At 47.1% G+C, this 23,018-nt stretch overlaps 1 protein-coding gene across 2 annotated transcripts in view; it reads left to right on the plus strand.

Annotated features, from left to right (window-relative positions):
• LOC141476556 (transcription factor 4-like) overlaps positions 1-23,018 on the plus strand; it is a 226,530-nt gene that overhangs the window by 134,274 nt on the left and 69,238 nt on the right. For both annotated transcript variants that reach the window (XM_074165245.1, XM_074165246.1), the window contains 2 exons: positions 4,053-4,182; positions 4,676-4,725. In XM_074165245.1, coding sequence (XP_074021346.1) covers positions 4,053-4,182; positions 4,676-4,725 — 180 coding nt within the window. The remainder of the gene's footprint in view (positions 1-4,052; positions 4,183-4,675; positions 4,726-23,018) is intronic.

The following is a 23,018-nucleotide window of genomic DNA, read 5'->3' on the forward strand; positions in this document are numbered from 1 at the left end:
AAAAGCAAAGCTTCAGGCTTGCAATAGAAACAACCTTTGTTTTTTCCAGGAGGGGTAATATCAGATCCGTTACTTTGTCGTCACTCGTGTGTATTTTCTCCCCTACCCAGCTTTTAATTCTTTGTCTACTTATTCACATTTTGGAGGCAGGATTCACTAGTCGGTGACTTTTTTTTATGAACTGTTAGAAAGACGACAGGATCGTGGGCAACCACGGGAAAAGCAAAACCGTTGCAATTGCTAAAAAATCCAGCCGCTTGGCTCAGTGTGGAAATGGATAATTTTTTGCTTCCCTGTTTGTTTTTAGCTCAAACTCTTAAGGTTCGACTGGCAAATTCAATATATTATTAGCTTTGTTATAAAAGACATAAACGGCATGGCTGTGTGGGTACAGTGTATGCTGCGGTGCAAGAACCTGCCTGCGGGCTTTATAGGGATGTGTTCAGAGATGTGCATTGTCTGCTGCCCTGCCTGTTCCCTGCCTGCTCCCTGCCTGTTCCCTGCCTGTTCCCTGCCTGCTCTCCCTGCCTGTTCCCTGCCTGCTCTCCCTGCCTGTTCTCCCTGCCTCTTCCCTGCCTGCTCTCCCTGCCTGCTCCCTGTCTGTTCTCCCTGCCTCTTCCCTGCCTGTTCTCCCTGCCCGCTCCCTGCCCGCTCTCCCTTCCTATTTTCCCTGCCTGTTCCCTGCCTGCTCTCCCTGCCTGTTCCCTGCCTGCTCTCCCTGCCTGCTCCCTGTCTGTTCTCCCTGCCTGTTCCCTGCCTGTTCTCCCTGCCTGCTCCCTGCCCGCTCCCTGCCCGCTCTCCCTTCCTGTTCTCCCTGCCTGCTCCCTGCCCGCTCCCTGCCCGCTCTCCCTTCCTGTTTTCCCTGCCTGCTCCCTGCCCACTCTCCCTGCCTGCTGCCCTGCCTGCTCCCTGCCTGCACCCAGTCCTCACCACGCACACCCAGAGCTGGAGAGGAGTTTGACAAATGCAGCACTTGGCTCTTAAGCTCATCGTTTCCATTGCCATAAATATTAACTTTGATGCCTAATAATTCCCGGGGTTCCCGCGACCCGATCCGGAGCTGTGTAATCGATGGCGTCGTGGTCTGTAAACGTTTTATCTCTCTCTCTGTTGCAGGCCATTAGCAGTGTGACATGTAGGCTGAACAGTAATAAATGCCCATTGTTCCCTTTACAAGCATCTCGGAATAACTACATATCTATTTTTATCTTAGTTTGCCCCCCCGGAGCCCTGGGCGAGGTCCCCTTAACGCACAAACCCACCTCTCCTGTACCTTGGGAAAATCTCTCTGTCCCGTAGCGGACAAAGGAGGGGGCTTTTCTCTGCTTTGGGTTATTTGTTTGGGGGTTTTTGTCTTTAAGAGAGCGGAGAAATGAGTCTGTGACAGTGTGGTGAAAAATTTTCAGATGTGTTTTTCACAACAAATTCATCTTTGTTGTGGACAAAGCTGTTTAGAAGATAGGACTTGATGGGTTGAATTAGTTGCTGCCGGGAGATGCGTGGCGTTAACCAGGAGGGCACTTTGCAGGCAGGGCTGGGGTCAGAGGGTGCCCCGGCCGCGGGGGACCTGGGCACCCGGTGGCTCCTCGGGTCCCCAGCGTCCCCAGAGCCGTACCGCTGGTGGGGCCAGGGGAACGAAGGGGCATCGGAACGTGCAACTGGTGGCGAGGAGAAGCGCTCGGTGGCGAGCGGAACAAAAGCCTTGAAGACGGGCGCATGGGTTTCCTTCTGATATAGTAATAATAATAATAATACAAGTTTGGGATTTTTTTTTTTTTTTTTTCTGTAGAAACCTCTGCATCTTTTTATAGAGAAAAATGTTTGGATGAAAAAACAAAAACAACATAGGGTATGTGTATGTTTTCTGCTCCTAAAGTGAATCTTGTTTAATCTAAAATAGTTTGCAAACGCTGTCTTTTATACGTTTGTTGGTTTTGGGGGGTTTTTTTGTTGGTTTTTTTGAAGTCAAATGAAATGTAGGAGGCTGGGTATAGGAATTCATACAGCTGATGGCTCTAAGTCTTTCAGACTCCCCGACATATGGATAAACCAGGCACAGATTTAGCAGGTCTGTCTTTATGTTAAAACGTATACGTGATAAAAATATATGACTGCAGAGAATTTCTGTGGTTAGCGCTGCTTCATTCGGAAATGCTCCGAGACTTTCACTAAAATTCCGTTTATTTTCAGCGGATATTCACAATGAATCGATAACCCTTTTTTTTTTTTTTTTTTCCCCGAGAGTTTTTTTTTTTTGCATCTATTTCCCTGCCATTATGCAATAGGCTCGCAACCATTTTTCGCCGGGTGCAGGTGTTGTTTATTAAAAGGAGCATAGTCATTGCAGGTGTATATTAGACATTAGCTGAACGTAAAGATATTAGGAAAAAAGCCTTCTGACTGGCATTTTTCTCTCTTTCCGCCTCGGAGCAGACGCCGGGCTGCGCACCACGGAGGGGTTTCGCCCCCAGTCGCTCCCAGCCCGTGCGTCCATCCCTCCTCGGCGATTCTCCTTGAGCCTCGCTGGGGGAAAAAAAAAAAAAAAAGAGAAAAAAAAAAAAAAAAGAGGAATATAGTTTTCTGGAATCAAAAGTTATCTTGAAATGTTTTTAGAAGGTATAGTCAAGGAGTAAGGATGTTTTAATTTCTGATTTTCCAGCTCATGGGTCATATTTGACCAACTGCTTTCAGCAGAAGACATGCCACTTTGTTGAGCTATTTAGGAATCAAAAAGACTGTCTTAATTTAAAACAAGGAGCCTTTGTTTTAGTTGGTGACTGCCTTGTGAAATTTTTCAGTTCTCAGCGGGTTAACCAGGGAACAGGGGCAGAGTCATAATTGGCCTATTTAGAGTATTTTGCATGTGAATAGTGTGTTAGTGAAGCATTACTAAGTCTGTTGTGAGTGACATGGTGATTAGAATTTAGATTAGGGAAAACACATTCTGTACTTTATCAAGTACAGTAATTAGTTCAGTCAGTAAAAGTTGATTACAAGTAACGATAAAGTTAGATTTTTGGTACTTAATTTTAAAATTTCTTTATTAAATGGTAAATTTGTTCTTAATATAAATGGTAGTATCTACACCTGTTTTATTGCGTATCAGAATAATTAAAAGAACAATGTGTTCAATGCAGAGTATAATCAGGGGATTTATATATTATGGGTAAGTTTCAACGTAGTTTATAGCAAATAGAACATTACTCAGGAAATTGTTCTGCTGTCATAGTCTCTTAAAGATTGATAATTTTTCTTACGGCACGGGTCAGATCGTGTTTTCTGCTCTTTTCGTGGAAACCATAGTCCTTTCGTAGCTGAGAAGAACGTTGCGTTTACTGGGATGCATCTTGTTAGTTGATGGTACAGGCATAAAATGGATATATTGAAAGTGCTGCTGCTACTGCTGCTGCTCTACAATAGCCTTAATTGTTTTAGGGGTTCAGAGGTGTTTGGGTTTTTTTTTGTTCCTGATGGCATTGCAAAAAAATATTAATAATGTATAATTTTATTTTCACGTTTTAATCCTGTATTACGTACAGCCTGCTGGACAGATTTTTCCAGCGCGAGAGCTGATGCGTTTGATTCGCAGCGATGAATTTCTCCTTGCACGGGGCTAGACAATGAGGCTGTTTCACACACACTGAACCAACCGCTCCATCAACAGCAGGATTTCTTCTTTTTCTTTTTAAAGTTTTATTATTGTTAAATCCGTGCACTTCAGTCGTTTGCGGTGAAGAAACTAAATTACCTTCAGCTATATTAACAGAGCTCCAAAAGTTTTAAAAACACTGATTGCATTTGAATAAGTAGGCGATAAGTCTCCTTTAAATGTAAATAATCGTATTTTAAATGAATTAGTTTGCGAGTAAAGGAGAAGATGCTCAACTGGAAATTGTTGTCATGTCTCCTTTAAAATTTTGGCAGGTTCTGGTTTCAGCCGCTCGGGAAGGTTTCTTTGCCGCGTTATTTTTAGGGATGAGAAACAGCTAATGGTGAGGAAAGTGGGGTTTAACATGCACGCGCACACACGTCTATATTTTTAATCTTTTTAGCAAAGTCTCCTTGGAGGTGAGATGGATATTGGCAACCCCGGAGCGCTCTCCCCCACTAAGCCCGGCTCCCAGTACTATCAGTATTCTAGCAATAACCCCCGGCGGAGGCCTCTCCACAGCACCTCTATGGGTGAGTGACTTTGTCTTCAACCTTTTCTTGTTGGGTTTTTTTTGTTTTTTTTTTTTTCCCCCCATTGCAACAAATAATTGGAGTTTGGGCCTGTTTAGCCATACTTTGAAATAAATACAATAAGTGGCAGGGCGTTCGCCGCCGGGACTCTCGGAGGGGTTTATTTGACGGTAGCTGATTGCTCCTCTCGCTCCTCTTTGCCGAGCGTGCGGGGAGCCTTAAAAAAAAAAACAAACGCTTTTTCAAAGCGAAAAGAAAAGCCCTAAGACTCAAGATGAAAATATGAACAATTTTCCAGCATTTTACTGTGGGGCTTAAGAGCGGTGGCATCCGCTCGGTGTTACCAAAACAAGGCTGGTGTGAGCAGGGTGATGAGCAGCGGGGGGGGTGTAGAAAATCTCGGGTTATGAAAAAAAAAAGGGGGGGGGGAGAGAAAAAAAGGGGGGGGGGGGGAAAGCCTGTCTTATGAAGACACCGTTTTGTCTTTTTTCAGAAGTACAAACAAAGAAAGTTCGAAAAGTTCCTCCAGGTTTGCCATCTTCAGTAAGTACCGCTCGTCTGCTCCTTGCTTGCGATCGCGGCGCCTTTGTTCGGTTGCAGGCAGATAGAGAGGAGCCCGCTCCCGGGCTCCCTGGGGGCTGGGGACAAGGTAAGGAGAGTTAAAAAAACCTCATCGCTTGTCCCGACTTTACGTGATTAATTACCCGGAGGGGACGAGCGTGTGTTGCTCATGTGGCTTTTGGGTGGTGGATGCCAAAGAGCGGGCGGCGTGTACCTGCGCGGGGCCGGCATCCCTTCCACGTGCCGCTCTCCCGCCTCGGGCTGACGGTGATTTATGGATTCGCGTGTGTTCGGAGAGGATTTCTGAGGAATTTCCCCCGGTCTTGGCCCGGGATATGGGACAAACGTCTTCATTTTGCCAGGGGGTCCCTGCGCTCCGGTACCTTCGGGTTTACTGCAGGTGTCAACCGCTGGGAGCCAGCTGCTGCCAGGGCACTGGGGCCGGGCATCGCCCAGCGCTTCCCCGAGGCTTTAAAAATATGCCTGATGTTTTAAAATAAATACTAAATAATCCGTAAGCCTTTGTAAGGAGGGTTATGGATGCCTCCCAGCACATTTTTCATTGTTTATCGTCAAATCTTGGCATCCTGGAGTCAGAAGTTGGTGTTTCTCTTTGGTTCGGTGAAGTCCTTTGTTTCGGCATCCAAATGATTATTCTCTTAGTTTTCATTCTCTCATCATTTTACAAAATCTTTGTGGGTTTTTTTTTTCCTGAAAAAGCCGTACGGAGGTGCATTGCATCTTTTGAGAGCATTACCTTTTAAATCCATTAAAATCTATAGAAAAAGAAATTATAGGACGCTTCAGTAAATAGGGCATAAAGGGTAGTATGGCTAAAGAGTGCATTTTGTTCTAGTATTTTTATTCTAATTTTATCTCTGCCATGACTTCAGAAATACGTATTTTTCGGGCCAATGTCTGCAACCAGAAACCAAACCACTCAAGAGGGGAGAGCATCCCTTTCGTACCGGATCCCTGGATCTGGTTTATCTCGAAATGTGGAGGAGCTGAGTGGCCATCAGTCTTGCCCAATATATAACGAATGGGCATGTTAATCTCCCATGGGTTTTAGGTTTTTACCATAAATCCACGTAAAATTGCAGTTTGCAAACTAGCCTACTTTAAAAGCTTCAGTTCTTGTAGGAACTGTGATTAACAGGAGTTTCATTACTGGTCACTTTATAAATAATAAGAGAAAAACACATACGAACATCCTAATTTAATCGCAGGGATTATTGTAATCTTTCTAATGTTAAACAAATACAAACATCAATCTTTTTTTCTAAGTTGTTGAAAAATGGCAATTCTCAAAAGCGAGTTTCCAGTGAAGTAATAATACTATTTTTTTTTAATTAAAAGTTAAGTTCCCACAGGTGCATTTTAAATTTATTTCACTATGTGTTTTTTGGTTTGGGTTTTTATTGGACTCCTTTCCAGCAACAGCTAATATCCTCCCCGAAGGCTTTTATGAGGACTATTATGCTTGAAGTTCGAGGTGGATTCAATTTTGATGAAACTTTAGCTTTTAATAGTTTTTCTGACAGCTCTCCGTGATGTCTCCCTCCCAGCTCCGTCCAGCCGGAGGCGTGGGATGCTCCTGGCACCAGCCGGGAACCAGTTCGAACCCAGGGATTATACTGGGATTTTCTTTAGTCGTTTCTTGGGGCGGGGAGGAACCCCAAAACCACCCCAAACCTGCATTTTTTGATGATTTACAATATTCCTCTGCAGGCAGGGGATCATCAGGCATTCACGGGGATATTTTTGCACCGGAGTTATAAAAGATGCTTTGGGTGGGATGGTTCCTGCTGCCTCCCATCGCGGCGGGGGCAGCGGGGCCGTTGGAAACGGCGTCGGGCAGGGATTTAGAACTGCCGCAAAAAGTTTTTTTTACGAATTGCTTCTCGCCCCGAAAGAATGAAAGGCAATTTGTGTTTGTCGCAGATTAGTCTCAAATGTGTGCCTCCTTTAATTTTTTTCTGAATACGGTTGTTGTACAGAATGGAAAGACTTCTACAGCTCAATACTCTCAACTATTTGAACGGTATTTTTATTTTGAAGGCGAATTATCTCAAAGTAGAATATGCGCTTTAAATGCTTCAAATTATTTTAATGAGCTGTACAGTTTATTAGAAAATAAACTATAGAAAGGTATTCCCGAATATTTTAATCACCCGTAGCTCCCTCTTCCAAGAATAAGTAAATTAAAAATACAAGTCCAGTAATGTGAATACAAGAATAGTGCCGTTCTGAAGGAAATGCAGCCTTTTTAAAGGGAATATATAGATGGGTCTTTGAGTCTCGTTGTCTTCCTCTATCATGAATCATGCGTTTCATTTGAGATGCTGCTGCTTTGGAAAAGGCACCTGCGTGTCTCAAACAGAAGGAATCTCTTATAAAAGGTCAGGTGAGATGCAGGTTGTGTCGTGCTGAACTGCTGGGATTTATGATGCTGGATGAAGTCTACGCATTTATAAATTGACTAACTAGATTATAAATACTTAGTTGATAGGGTGGAAATATTGCTGTATTTCTCTTAAAATATGTATATTAACCTGTTCTCAATGTGATTTATGCAGTGGATATGGAGATTAATGCAGCAGCGTTTGTGAAAGCCGTTATTGTTGATTAATTCATAAGTAGCCTTATAAAAATTTCAATGATAAATGGCAATAAATATATTGTATCAGCTCCCCTTTATTATAAGAAATGGCTACGAGTTTGGAAAACAAAGTGAATTAAACTATGGGAATAATCGGAGTCCCCCTGACTGTACCTGCTCCTTGGGCACACGTGGCCTCACCGTGTCCTGGGCTCCTGTCCATGGTACAACGCAACCTCCGGTACCGCCTTGGACTTAAAGGCTCTATGTGTGGTCTCTGTACTGGGACCACTTCATGCTGGAGTTGTCTGCCTTCAGTCGAGAGCCTGGAGAGCTCAGTGACACCGGTGAGGGTCAGGGTATTTTGGATTGAGCCAACTGGCCGTGACTATATTGGGGAAAAATGAGATTTTTCTGTTAAAGCTTGTTTTCCACGTTGAGTGCCAACTTGCCTTTACCGAGCTATGACATAACATTTTGTCCCCAGGCTGGTGCAATCCAGGTGGCCTCTCTGTGCCATCACCTCCTCACCCTTAACTTCATCCTGAGGCTTTGCTCTTCTTGGAATCTTTAACCTGAAGCCTGCATCCCTTTTGGCTGCTGATGGTTTGATCACATCTGGCCTTTTTGCCAAGTGATGCGATATTTGTCTTGTCTTGTCTTGTCTTGACCAGTAAGAGTCAGGAATGAGCAAGCTGTGCCGGTACGCGTGGTTGGAAGCCTCTGTGAAGGAATGGGGTATGGAATGGGAAGTCTTTGGGGGAAAAAGTGAGCAAAGAGAGTAGGGCTGTTTGAAGAGGTCATGTTTGAGTGGTGTTTTGCTGGGAACTTGTATTATCCTGAATTTAGGAAGTCCAGCACAGTGGCACTGCGGCGGGGAAGTGGTGTCTGTCCAGGTGTCGATGTCCAACACGTAGCACCTAATATAAAGCAATATATTGAGGACAAAAGAAAGCTCAGAAATGAAGCCTTCTTGGAGAGCTTAGGATGCCAGTCATCCGGAGACATGGTGCGAGTGTTCCTTTGGCTCTCTCAGAGCAGGATAGCTGCTCTGAGGATGCTGATGGGTGCGTGAGCCCAGCCAGGGCTGTCTACGGGCTTTCTGCTGCTCAAGTTGCTTTTCTTCATGGCCCAGCTTTCCAGGAGCAGGCCTGGATCTCATAAATTGCTCAACTCATGCATTTCCTTCATCATCAGTGCTTTTTCTTTCAGTACAATTGCCATCTAGTAAAAGTGCTATCAAGTAGAGCCATTACGGCACAATGTATTCCATTTTCCTTCCCCATGGACACTCCTTGCTTTCTGACCGCACCAAGGCCTCCTGCTCCCTTTGCTCCACGGGAAGAGTGGATGGTTGCAGTTGTCTGATCCCCATTTACATCAGAACCAGGAGCTGTGACCCAAACCCCACATCCTGGAGAGGTTGAGCTGCTGGATTGTCCCCTCATCCTGGTGCTGGAGGGTGTCAGCAGCACCCACAGCTCGGCCACCACATGGGAACAGCCCGTCCAGCTCTCCCTCATCTGCTGCTGGAGCATCTAAAGGAGCTCGGTGATGGAACCACATGGTTGGGAGTGGAGTCGTGGCCATAAACACCAGGTTTTGCTGCCACAGCTCCATCACCACTGTTGCAGAGCAGAGCTAACACAGGGCTGGCTTTGGGGTGCTTTAAGGTGGGGGGGGTCACGTTATAGTAAGAGATCCCATCATTATTCCACTGCTGGGACCTCATGGAGGTGTTTCACCCCATCCATGTTTCCTCATGTCTCCTTGAGGAGAGGTGGAATGTCCCTGCGCAACCCCGGGACCGGCTACAGTGAAATGGAGAAAGCGCCAAAGCCATCGCCATAAAAGCAGTGGTGGCCCTGCCCTGGTGTGACAGAGACCATGGCTTCAGCCAGTGATCACGGTCACCTCTTTCTGGTGTCCAAGGTTAATTTACTCTTAATAGAACCAACAGCTTTAAAATAAATAAAAAGGCTTAAAAGAAGAAAGAGGAGGCGGTGACGGCTCCTCATGTTGAACCATCTCCTTAGAAGCTGCATCTGTAGGAGGCCGTGGGGAAGATGGGTGACCTCCTGCTTGGGAAAGAGGTTCTTGGGGCTCAGCTCCTTCCTCTGCCAGGGGCTTCACCTCTGCCCGTGGCACGCACTTCGCTCTTCCTTTGTCAAACAGATGTGAGTGGTTTCGGGGTGAAGGAACCGGCTCTGGCAGCAGGAGCTAGGCTGCACTGAGGAGCAGGCTTGCAACCATGGCCTGGACGGTTGTCACACATCATCATGAAGGTAGATAACGAGAGAGTTCTTGTGGGAAAGATTCTGCAGCCCGAATAAAGAGGGGGAGAAGTCAGATGTCATCTCAGTTGTGTTAAAGAGAAGAGAGGAACTGAAAAATTAATTGATATTGTGATGAATCAGCAGATAAAATCTCCTGAGCCTCAGTTTCAATGGCAAGAGCCTTTCTTTCATCTTAATTTAAGGTGTCCCCTCTTAGACTGGAGCCGTCTATCTGCACTGGCTGCTGTGTGTACGTACAGGCGCACCAGCCCTGACCTTGCGAGCCAGACAGATAAGGAAGTTGTGTGACTGGGTTGTACATCCTAAGGAAACACCTGCTGGGTTCCAAAAAATCAAGAAAAGAGAAATACTACTGGGATGCCACCTGGAGCTTTTCCACAGCTTTATTCTGATTGCCACGGGAGAAGCCTTGGTAGTTTCGCTGGGAGGTGAGGAAGCACGTTGTGCTTTTTGTGCAGGCTTTGCAGACTTCCTACCTCAAGTGAAAAAACGCAACCCTTTGAATTTCCTGTCAAACATTCAACTTAAATGGGACTTTTCCAAAACAAATATAACGTCCCCGTGTTTCCCTGTGCCACCCACCATATCAGAACATCGGCCGGCCCTGGGATGCCGATGTCATCGCTGCTGCCAGCGTCTTCGGGGACATTTCTCCACACTGGAGAAGAGGTTGTTGGGTGCTTTGGAGCTGCAGCGGTGGGTTGTCCCCCACCGGAGATGTGCCGGAGCACTCCAGCTGCCAAACTAGGGCAGTAGTGTGGTGCCTGCTTGGGGATGGATCCCGGTCTGGGTGTCTTTGAGGACAAGCGATGTGGGTTGGAGCCTCCTTGGGACCTTCCTGGAGAGAGGTACCCAAGGCCAGTGGAGTAGGATGGAGGTGAAATCTTGGAGGCACCTCACTGGTACCTGGCTAATCATTGTGTTGAGAGAGGGAGCCAGGTAGGAGCTGGATTAAGGAGGGGATAACAGGAGCTAGTATCATCATTTTATTATGATATTTTCATAGAATTCATTAACTTTTGGGGTCTGAGAGCCCAGGGAGGTGAGGCCAGACCTGCGTGATGCATCACAGCACGCTTGCCGGAGGCTACTTGGCTTTCCCCTGCCTACGGTTTTCCCGGTCCAACTTGGGTCCCCGCTGGCGACCGGGCGCTCGGCTCCCCTCCTTATCGGCCTGACAAGGTCCTCTTCATCCGGTGGCCCCGGGGGAAGCAGCCTGGCCAGCGTCCCTCCTCGCCCTGCTGGCCAGCCCTCTCGATCCTGCTGCATCCTCATTTGGGGTTTTTCCATAATAAAATTAGATCCTCGTTAAAACCCCACACAGCTTTTTTTTTTTTTTTTTGCGGTTGCAACAAAGCTCTGCTTTTTGCTTTAAAGTAAATAAATAAATTTGGAAAATGAAGATGGAAATTTGTTATAGATTTAGCACACGGAGTCGCAGCAAGGAGATGATAAAACCTGCTGTACATGGGTGAGGTGACGGGTTAAAAGACCGTTGTGTTGGGAACAGCACCCGAAATCTCTCACCGAGTCTGAAGGACTAAGAAATCGTTTTGCAGACAAAATGCTGGGTCGTCGTCGTTGTTTTAAAATAGATTAAAAGGTAGAGATTAAAATGGCTTCGTTTTTAGCTCTTCGTGAATTTTACAGGATATTTTCAACGTGCAAAAGCAATTGGAAAGGGATGCTCCGAGACGTGTATTTTTCTTGCGTTATATTTAAAAGTGAAACCTTTAACTGCAAAAATTCACAGGCTTCCCAGTGTTTAACTATTTTGGCCAAAAAAATAATAATAATGTAATCCAGCAGTGAATAGTTGATGCCCATTCTTAGCAGCTGGGAAGAGCGGTGTGGGACGAGTGGGGTTTTTTTGTTTAGCTTGAGCAGAGACTCCCTCTTCAGAGCACTGCAGGTAGTGCAGAACGCCCAAAGCTTTGGGCCAACGAATCCGGGTGATTTCTAAGTCCCTGCAAAAAAAAAAAAAAAAAAATGGCAAAACGAGACACCGTAGATACTCGGTGGTATTTTTATTGTTTATTCCTCCGCCGCAGCTGGGGATGGTGCCGGTGCCCGAGGAGCAGACCCTGCTCCCGGGGAGTTTGGTTTGTTTTTTGGGATGGAACCTGCCCTGCGTGCCTAAGCCCGATGGGTTTTTTTCCCCCTCTAAATTTGATACATATTTTTTATTGAAACTTACCATCAGGCTGTATATTTACCCATAGCGAGCATCAGCGTCGGAAGGTTCCCGGTAGAACAATAGGAAATGCAGTGCTGGGCGACCCCGCAGCTGGAGGAGCCGAGGGGGCTGCCCCTCTACTCCCTCCTACAAGGATCCATCAGAAAATAGGGTTTATTCAGTAAATAAATGTAAAAAGACATGTCGATTTGACATCCAGCCTCCAATCATTTCCAGTCCTTTTTTTCATTAGGGAATTAAGCGGAGTTTCACAAGTGTAAAACTCAGCACTTGATTTTTCTGTTTTGAACTTGAGGATAATTGTTTGGAAAAGGCATTTGAAGAGCGTAAAAAAAAAAAAAAAACACCAAACATAATTCTCTGTGCAATAATTCGATTTTGTAGCTTTTCTTTAACTATTATCTGTAGATTGTATGCGTTAGGAGCAGTGCAGCGCCTTCGGATCTCCCATCAGCGCGGGTCAGCGTTCAGGGTGTAAGCATTTCAGTGCTGTCTTCTATCAGGCCTTTCCGCCCTGCTTTTGGGAAGGGCTGGCTTCTGGGGCTGGGGATTTATTTATGTGATTTCCTGGGCTTGAGAGTTTTTAAGTTTTTCTTGGGTTTCAGGAGGGATGGGCCGTGGGGCGGGGGGGGTGCTGGGGTGCGCGGGGACCTTAATGGAGAAGTTAAAGATGCTCGGGCGAGACGGATGCGCCGGCGCTCTGGCTGGAGTCCATTCGTTAGCAGAGGCTCCGCGTTTTATCAAAGGAACGTTAAATTTTTTTGCTCCGAAGTTGTGGGGTGGTTTTTTTGCCTTTACGCCGATGCGGTAAATGAGCAAAAAAAAAAAAAAAAAAAAAAAAAAAAATCAGCGTAGCAAAAATATAGCAAAAAAAAAAAATATTGCATCAAGAGCTCCAATAACTATTAACGTTGTTAAATGCATAGCAAAGCTCCCCTGACAGTTTCTTGGCACAAAACCTGGGCGGCCTACAATGGCTGGTTGTTTTTTTATTGTTATTTTATTTTCAATGGCATGGAGCGCCTTTCGACAGGCCAAACAAGCGGTTCCAGCCAGCGCCCGGGCGGAGGGGACACCGCAGCCGCCCCGCCGCCCTCTGACACCCAGAAACGCGTCCCCGCCGTTTGCTTCCCAAAGCTTCGGGCCCCTCCAGGAGAAGGGGACGGGTTGTCCTGCCCCCTCCGAGCTTCTGCTGGGCTGTGGTCACCCGCTCTCCTGCTGGAGATCCCGAGAAATTCTTCGGGAATGCCCTTTCCTCGGCTCCTGGGAGAGCTCCTTCCAGCCCTGCCGATGCTCCGAGATGTTCCGTGCTCACGTTGGTCGGCGCTGGGGATGTAACGCTGGGGATGTAACACGTGTGGGTTTAATCTCTGGCTCGGCCACGGCGCCTGCAGGTGGCCGTGGTGGCCCCCGGGGATCCCCAGCTGGCCACAGGTCCCTCCGCACCCAGAGCCCAGCAGGGCCAGGATGGCTCGGCCATGGGTGTTTTTCCGACGCCGTCACTAAGAAAAGGCTTAAGGGCTCCCTGATGTGCTGCTTTTTTAGGAATTACTAAAGAGGTGAATATTTGAGGTGCCGTCGGTAGCCTTGGAGCATCTGCAGCCAGACCCCCAAGCGCCCGGCCCCGCTCCGGAGCGAGAGGGGCTTGGGTAAAACCCGGGAATTTTAATCTAGATTTGCACCTTCCGGCCGATTTGACTGCATTTCCAGATGGGAACATCCTTTCCCTGCCAAAGGCCAGCCACGGAGTGACGAGGCAAGGTTACATCGCTTGGTCCCACTCCAGTTTGGCGGAGCCAGCCCTTCCCAGCGCGGCGGGCACTGGGATGGGACCGGGACCCGGGACCCGGACCGGGACCGGGCAGGACCGCAGCCCACCCTTGTTGTCATTGCCACCTGGTGGAGTACAAAGGATATTGGTTTTCAGCAAACTCGGCCTTTTAATTTTGGCTCTTTTATTGCAGCCACACTTTGGCGGTGGTGTGCGAGAGCCCTTCACCAAAAAGATCCTCTCGTTTGCTCTGCAACACCTCATTTCTCCGCTCACAGTTCATTTATGATTCTGATGAGAGTGTTTTTTCAGGAAACACACATTTCACTTTTTGACCTAGGAGCATCTGTTAGAATTTTTTTTTAATACTACTTTGGCATTCTGGAAGTGTTAATGTCTTTCATATCTGTTTAATGCTATTTAGGGATATTTATGATCACCTCTTGGTTACTTGGGGTAAAGTGTGTTGCGATTTTTTTCAAACAGACAGGAAAGCATTCATATGAGGAAACAGATTGCTTTAAACATGTGCTTCCTGTGACAGTAAAAAGAACAAATTAGATTTAACACTGTGTAATGAATGCATAAATGTGTACGTTTAAGCTTTTAAAAGCCTTACATTTGGTTCTGGCCTAAACAAAAATCGAGAAGCACCTATCGAGGAGCAACGAAGTAGATTTAAATGCGTTCAGCCCTGCCTGTTTGGATTTTCAAAGCCATTTTGTTGCCGTTTTCCGTTCCAGTCTGGGCTTTCCCTCCTGAAACTGGGTAAATTTGATCTCTGGATGCTCCTTCCCGACCCTAAAAGGGCTCTGCGGCAGCGAAGCACGAGAGAAGGAAGTGCTAATACAGCCGGATTGATTAAAATGGAAGGAGAGTTTGTCGCGTCCGTTAAGGAGGGATGTCACTGGGGGGGTGGCACTATCTGCAGCCCCCCCCCCGTCCTCGGGGTTGGGGCCGGGGACCGCGCTGGCCTGGCACCGGTGGCCAAACCCAGCCGATGCCAGCCTCCTCCTCTGGCACGGCCTGCCGCGGGGCTGATAATTTTATTATTTTAAGAGGGGGGAGAAAAAGAAAGGAAATAGTGAGAATTCACCGGCCCAGGAAACAGCCTGGAGGTGCTTCTGATGCTTTTCTCCCCGCTCCACCCGCCCCTGGTTTTTTTGGCGACGCCGGCTGCCCCGGCGTGCTCTCAGCGCCACGTACGCAGCTCGGGATATCGCGGAATTCTCCCTGGAAATACCACCGACGGGAAAATCTGGCACGTTAAACCTGTGCCTTCCCCCATCTCTGCAAAATGCAAACAATGGTATAATATATACTTAATTCTTGTTCTTTACTTACCTACAAGGGGGCAGAAACTACTCTGAATGGGAGCGGCAGCCATTCGCCGGGAACTATTCTAAATGTCTGCTTCTTGTTTGCATCCTCCTAGTTCTTTGAAGATGCATCTGGAAAAGAATTAAAGGCAGTTTCTGTCCGCCTTCACCCAATTAGTTCCCTCGCACCTCTTATTTTCCGTCTTTCCAGAAGATTTCTTAAACATAAAACCTACTCAGGTGAAAACGGAGCTGGGGGGGGGGGGTTTGTGTCACTGACCGGTAAAAGGGCCTCCAGGAGCAGCGTGAGGATGGGGGGGGAGGATCATCTGCTGCTAAAATAGACGTGGATATTCCAAAAAAGCCGGAAAGATGCCCGGGTTGTGCCCAGGCGGGATTTTTTTTTTTTTTTTTTTTTTGCAGGCTGTGGGAGTTGGGTCTGGAATACAGTTTGTTTGATAATTAGTGCACATCTCCTAAGACTTTCCGAGATCCGCGTTTAACCTTTCTGCCACCGCGTTCCGACATAAAATTAAGGCACCTTTTATCATTCCCTGGTATTTAAGTAAATATTTTTGAACCATCTCCGTGCAACAGGTTTCCCAAGATTAAAAGTATGCCGCAGGTTTCCAAAAAACTTCATTTTTTCTTATATTTTAAATGTTCTGTTTGTGCAAAATTTTGAGAATCACCATAAGGGCTTCTTTGCATTTTTAATTTAGTAACTAACATATGAATAAATTTGCATATTAATTAGTTGCAGATTAAATCATGCATACATAATTGCCTCCTTACTGTGTTTAATGTTTGTCAAAATCTCCAGCCTGGTTTGATGGATGTCGTATGAAAGATTACAATTTGATGTACCCTTGGAAGTATTTACACCAATAATGCAGGATTCTTAATAGCGGAATTCTCTGGTTATATACAGTTTCTAATAAACATGTAAGATAGGTGCATGTCCCTTTTGACTAGATTTTTTTTTCCTTGCACCAAGTCATTTACTATTCATAATCATTAATGCATCTCCTAATTATACAGCATATGTCTGTTAACCACTTCATTGCCAGGCTCGGGGCTGCGGCGCCTGGATTTTTAGTACAAAACTTGTATTATTTGGGAGACTTACTCCCCGATTGTTTTGCCTCTGACACCAGCCAGCGCTTGAGGTTTTCCCGGCGTGTGAGATTTGGAGGAAGAGTTTCAAATGGGGTTTTCTGGGTGGTTGTTAGGGAGGTTGGAGAACCGAGCAGCGCTGGATTCAGGGCTGAGGGCTGCTCTGCTGTGGCTACTGCAGTAAATAACCAAGGACGTTCCAAGTGCAAAAATAGTCTCGACCAAAATTACGGGTGATGTGGTGCCGAGCTGCGCCTAAAACCAGCCGGGGGGGGGGACACACGGGGAGGGATGGCATTGTCCCTGTCACCAGGGATTGTCTGGGGACCATCGCTTCCCATTTCCAGCCGGCTCGGACGGCACCTGGAAGCAGTTCCCAGCCTCCGGGAACACGTTAAACATCTGGGCTCGGGGGCCCGAGACAAAAGTTCCCAAAATTCAGGCGACTTTGGGAAACAGATAAATGTTTGCCTTTTTTCTTGGTATTTTTGGAACTTTTAGCTTGCGCTCTGATCACAATTTCAGGCTTTGGCCACAGCTATGAGGGCCTGAAACTGCTAGTTTTAATGAAATCTAGATTTTTACGTAATTACTGATTTATTTATTTTTTTTAGAAAACAAATAAAACCCCAAAAGAACAGGAAATACCGCAAGACTCCTGATAAAATCCCAAGAGTTGGCTACCCAGAATTTATCGGCAAGCGGTTGATTTCCTTCTTCATCTGCTTATACCTTAACTCCTTTCCGAGCAAAAGCAGTTTTAGAGGACTTCCAAAAGAGCCCTGTTTTGTTGGAGAAGTTGGCACTCGCACATGTTAGGCGTTTAAGTGGGAATTTGGGCGGTCGATGGGAATATGGGACCGTGTTAGGAAACAGCACCAGTGAAGTTGGACCTTGCTCCCCGATCTTCCCGTCTACCTGAGAGGGAATTTTCTGGCCAGTGAATTCACCCCTGGGAGTCCTTTTTTTGGCTCTGGGTGCCTTTTTTTGGCTGCGGTTGTTCAGCCGGGCTGTAACCCCTTCAGGTCCGGCTCAGCAGGGGGACAGAGGCTTCTAGGAGCGGCTGCGGTATAAAAAAATATGTGTTTTAATATAGCGTCTGGATTCATATAATTGAAAAACGTGCTTTTGGAGTGTTAATTAGGAATCGCTGAAAGGCAAAGTTCATGGGAAAGTGTCAGCGTGTCGTTTCAGCGAGAGGCTTCTTCTGGAAAACGTGCGTCTCTCCAGTTGGTTTGCTGAGGGTTTGAAGTGCATGAGTTTTGTATCTAAATAAAAAAAAAAAAAATAATACGCATGATTGATATAAGGTAAAATACACGGCGAAACCACGGCACGGCCCTGATCGCTCACAAAATCCTCTCCTTGGTTTCGGAGGAGCCCGGCATCTTTAGTCCGACCGCTCAGGTCGCTAGACAGGTTTTAGCACGTTGTTCACTGCGAAAAGCCCGGTGAAATCAAAGGTACAAACGCCCTTTTCTCCCACAGAAAAGTAGTTTCTGTAGTAAAAATAGGATATTTTTACATAGTAAAAATAAACCGTCGTGGAACCCAGTGCCCAAAGACCTCACAGACTTATTCTTTAATCACAGAAGAACATAAACTGCTTAATACTTACCGCTAATTATCCTCCCGGCCTGTGCAGTTCGGTATTAAACCACAACAGAATGTTCAAATGCCATTAAGGGAGAAATCTACAGGAAGGATGAAAATTGTAAGGCCAAATTCCGGCAGCTCAACCCTGTGTTTCGCCTCCGCCGTGCAAAATAACACCCCCGGCCCCGGCTCGGTCCCGAGGCAGGGGATGCTCCGCGTGTGCTGCGCGTCAAACACAGGCACGTCATGTCAGGAGTCGATTAATTAGCGCAAATTGTGCCCGAATTTAGAGAGACGTCCACATCTTTGCTCCATTTGGCTGTAAACCCCCACCCCGCCGTGGCCACCACGGAGGGACCATGCGTGGCACTCGTGGGTGCAGGAGCCCGTCTGCGTTCAGAGTGCGGTCCTCTCGTCCCTCCTGGCTGCCCAGCCGACCGCTCCTAACCCGGTTTCACTACCCGAAGGGTTAAAATCCACTCCCGAAAGCTCGATTCTTCATCTTTAATGGGAAAATTGACAAATGTCGGGCGGAACATCTTTTGTTTGAAGATCTCCAAGGAAAGATGGATTCCCGACGGTTTTCTCTCCTCCGGGCGGTATTCCTGGAGAACCAGAGACAAAACGATTTTGGGGACTTTGGAAAGACCCGATGCTTTTCACGCGCCCCGGTCCCAGCTTGGATTTAGCTCCTCTCCCCGTGTGCCGGAACGAGGTCTCAGCAGTAAGTTCAGATCCCGATTTCTTGGCAAACGAGCGGGGCTTCAGACATTTTTGCAACGTGCTGAAGGTTTAAAGGCTTCTCAGGAAGAGAAACGATGCGGTTTAGTAGAGGAGGAGAAACAACCCTGAGGAAGGAGACAGGAATAAACCAAAAAAGCTCTGGTAGAATATGGGGTGAAGCTCTCTGGGGCAGGACACAGATTTTTTGATTTAGATTTTTGATTTGGGAATAATCTCCCATATTTCTTAGCGTAGAGATAAAACCCATAAAATCTCAAGGCATGCGCTAGAGGCCTCTCGTGCTGCAGCTCGGCCAAGCTGCTCTCCCACATCCAGAGCCGGGACAGCAGAAACCTTTCCGTTTTTGCAAAACCCTTTTAATTCCATCCTTATTTCTTGGGTAAGGTGAGCGCTCCCCCAGTCAGGAACACAACCCCAGCAGTCGGGGCTGGGAGGACACGGTGCTTTGTCTGGTGGGATGCCCAAGCCCTCATTTTCCCTGTGGCCTGGGGACACTCTCTTGTAGGGTCTGGGATCACCAAGCAGTACTTTCTTTTCATTAAATACCCATTATTTCAGCTTCTTTTCATCTCTGTTTGAGCAGTATCCTTAAAGAACGCCTTGCGCAGGGCCCTTCCTCCTTTATTCTGGCAGCATCCCAGTTCTGTCATCTCCACTTTGACCAGACCTCACTCCGTGCCATTCCCTCTCCCCTGCCCATCTCCTGGGCTGCTCTCCCAGCGTGACAGGGTTCAAATTTCCCCACGTCCTCCCTAATTCTTTGAGGTCTTGAGGACCGGCCACCCCATCTCTCAGTGTGCTACCCGTCCTCGCACCCAGCACCAGAACCACACCGTATTGCTCGGTACCGAGGGTGATGCGCACGGGTGGGCAATGCAAAAGGAATTGCCCTTATTTTCCAATTTTTCCAAAAAATGCATCATCTCTGCCCCTACTTTTGCCTGGCCGTCGGAGGTTGGGGGTTATTTTCAAGTACGAGTAATTCTCAAGAACGAGGTTCATCTTCGGAGCAAGTTACATGGGTGTAAACGTGCCCCCCTTCATCCCGAGCATCCCGGGAGCTCAGAGCCACAGTGGCAGCCCGGACTCCTCTGCCACCGGCACCTGCTTGTCCCCAACGCCTTGTGCATCGCCAGGTGGCCGGGTCACCCCTCACCACGACCAGGGGCACCACATTTCATATTTTATATTTTCCCTTGGAGTTGAGAGCCCGAGCTCTGGCAGACCCCGTGCCAGAGGATCGTATTTGGGGAGCCCCGGGCTCTAATCCCGTTGGCACCGTTGACTCCGTGGAACTGCAGCCCCGACGCCGTGCCCGTGGCCTCTCCGAGCTCCGCTTTCTCCCTCTATACAAAGGCGAAAAGCGACGGAATAATACTTAACTGCTAGATAGAGGGGCTGCGAGGCCTAACTATGTAACAGCTGAAAAGTCTTCCATATGGCAATGTGCAATAAATGAGGAGCAGCGTTCCTCTCCCGCTCCCTCCCCGGATTCTTGTGGCAGAGCGGGAAGGAATCCGAGTTTGCAGGAACCCACATCGACGTCGGGTCCTGCAGATCGTTTAGCGGAGAGGAGGGGAGTGAGAAACGCCTGGGAGTGCTTTGATCAGCGCTGCTAATGCTTTTCTGTGCAGACAAATTGCTGCACGGGACTGGAAAAAAGGCCACGTTCTGTTCTTAACGTTAGCCATGTGGCCCTTGGCGTGGTGGCCACAACTTTTTCTTAACCTTTACCACCTTTTTTTTTTCCTATTTCTCATGTATTGTTTAAAAAAATAATTGCGCAACAGCATAATAGATATAATTTATATTTTTTTTTACCTAGTAGGTATTTATCATTTTATAAAACTTTGAACCCACTTGGGAGTATATATATTATTACTAATTAAAATCATTGTATTTCAGCGTGATTTTATTTTTTCCTAAGGACTGAACGTAAGACCAGGTCCGTGATTGCTTTATGCTTCAAAAACGTTTCTTTATTTTGTAATGGCAGCTACTGGTAATGGAGCACGATTGACCAGGGACGTGTGGAAACCTCTCAGAAACACAAAACGAGCAGTAGCTACAGCACTGGTCACTCTAGACTGGGCTTCAACTGCAAAAGCAGAGATAATTCCCTTACAATCTGAAATTACGTGTTTATTGTGAGGCGCGTACTGTTGGTGAACTGTATGAAATACTAAAAACTCTCTCTGTTTGTTTATTTTACCAAATCCTTCTCCAGTGGGCTCTAGCCGATGGCACAACGGCCGTAAGTTCACACTGAGCCCAATGATTTCCCTGTGACTTCTACGGGCAGGAACCTCCCATCGCTTCACCCTCTGTGCCTTGGGAACAGAGAGAAAACGCCAGAAATGAACCTTAAACCCAATTTCCTGTCCTTTTCCCTAGTGAATCCCAAACCGAAGCCCCTGGGCTGGTCAGGCCCATAGTCCGGGCCGGCAGAATTCCTGACTTTGGGCTGGAAAGCCCCATGCCACCTTGCAGCCCTTGTAGGGTGTTCGCGGTGCCAGGGCCATGTGGAGAAGCCGCCGCAGTATTGCTGACCTCAAAGCTTCATATACCGTGAGTCAGCCGCCCTCCCATCCACCAAGAGAAAAAAAATAAATCATGAGATTTTTAAAAATAGTAAAAGATTGGGTTAGTTTTATTAGCCTTTGGGGTTTTCTGGCTCGGAGTTCCCATTTCCCAGCTCTCCTCCGCACTTACTTGGAAGCTCAGTCTTCAAGATGGGAAATCTGAGATCATCCTGTAATCAATGACTACGGCGGCTCTGACTTTCCAGAGAAGAGAGCCCACCAAACACTCCGATACTCCAGATAAAATGGTAAAAATTGGCAATAGCGCCTTTGTGCGAGAAGAAATCCTGGCCCATGTGGTTTAAGTTTCTCTCTTGGCTTTTCACAGGCAGCGTAGTCAAAAATAAACCTAGAGGCAAATGGATATTTTAGATAGACAGTTTTGTTTAAAATAGATTAACTGTAAAGTATGTTTCTGTGCTTTTTTTTTTTTTTTTTTTTCACTTTTTTTGGGTAAGATAAGTTCTATGGAAGGTGATGGGTTAGCCCCCGGTGCCCTGCCCAGCTCTCAGTGCAGCCAAGGGGATGTGCTCGGCCCCATCCTGCGTTCAGTTCGGCTGATCTGGAAAGAAACCATTGGATGCCGGTTTGGTTTTCGATAGCTACTTTTGATCTAGGGTTTTATTACGTTATTAACTTCATGTGCTGGCTGGTAAATAGAGTCTGTGTAGCATTTGAGGTAGAAGAAGTTTGATATTTTGCAGATTTAACTTGGCGGATGCTTTTCAGAGATGTCCTATGGTTTATTCCGGCGGTCTCAGACCAATTCTTTGGCTTCCAACCTGAGCCACAGCCCCCACTTTGGCCAATTAGTTTGTGTTTGGCAGCGCCAGAACAGGAGCGTGTGTGACTGTGGCACCGCATCAGTCACTGCTGAAAGGGCAATTAGCTCAAAACCGGCTCTGGGTGTAGCAGATGTGCCCGTCTGACGTGTTCAATAGGGACAAACCTACAAGAATTGGGTGGGATTCGTGGCACTGGGCATGACACCCCCGAGTCGTAGCTGACCCACCGTGTCAATTCAGAAAAAACCCTGCAAAGGTACTCTTATTGCGATTATTTTGAAATTTAGTCGAAGTACTGTCCTAGGGACCTGACTCATGCACCAGCATATTGTGGGGACCAGGACACCGTCGTAGCAGCACGGCCGTGGATGCTCTGGGGGTTCAGGCGGTGCTCCCGGCCCCCCCGGCTCTCTGCTGGGAGAACCAGCCATCGGGGCCACTCCATGAGCTGCGCCCACTTAAAACATCTGCCGGAGAGTTCGTCCCCTTAACGAGAAGGAGAGGAGGTGGTTCAGTGCTGGGGAAAAGGCTGGCTTCCTCCTGGCAGAGCAGCCTGGAAACCAGGCGTGGGATTATTGGGTTGATGAGGATCGCCGTCAATAGGTATTCCATAATATTAAAGCAGATGTATCCACATTTGGCTGCTTTAAAGTAGCTTTTTTGAGACTGTGGCTTTTAGGATCTGATTTATTCATATAGCATCTGTATAATTAGATATTTATACTGCAGTCAGTCTATGGTGCACAAGCGTCTGAATACGAACCTCTTCCTGGAGAGAGAGGAGAGAATATTAATGTACAAAACCGTAGAAAATAAGCGTTACTTTTAGTTGCAATAGATATAAAAGAGACAATTCCAAGTGACGTCACCTGGAGTTCAGCAGGGCAACCTCTAACTGGATTTGGAATCCTCCAAGAACCAAGAACCTGCCCCATCTGTGTAAGGTAGATGATGGTGCAGCTCGTTCTTGTGTTCACCCAACATCTGAATGAGCTTTCCACGGGTCGGTTTGTGTCCCCTCTGGTCAGCGCCACCAGAGTGTCCCCACGCAGGTGCTTAGGGGGGACTTGAAGGAACCTTTAGCTCAGCTCTGGCATCTCCTCCACCAGAGAAGCTGGTGGGAAAAAGCTGGTGGGGCTTGTCTTCATGGGACCTCTGAGCGGAGGACCCGGTCACTCAGCTGGGACAAAAAGCTGCAACTGGGTAAAATTCTTCCCATCTGGGCATTCCGAGCCACTTCTCCACCCACGGCGGGTACGTTTTAAT

The sequence above is a fragment of the Numenius arquata genome, chromosome W, assembly GCF_964106895.1.
Source record: "Numenius arquata chromosome W, bNumArq3.hap1.1, whole genome shotgun sequence".
Classification (NCBI taxonomy): domain Eukaryota; kingdom Metazoa; phylum Chordata; class Aves; order Charadriiformes; family Scolopacidae; genus Numenius; species Numenius arquata.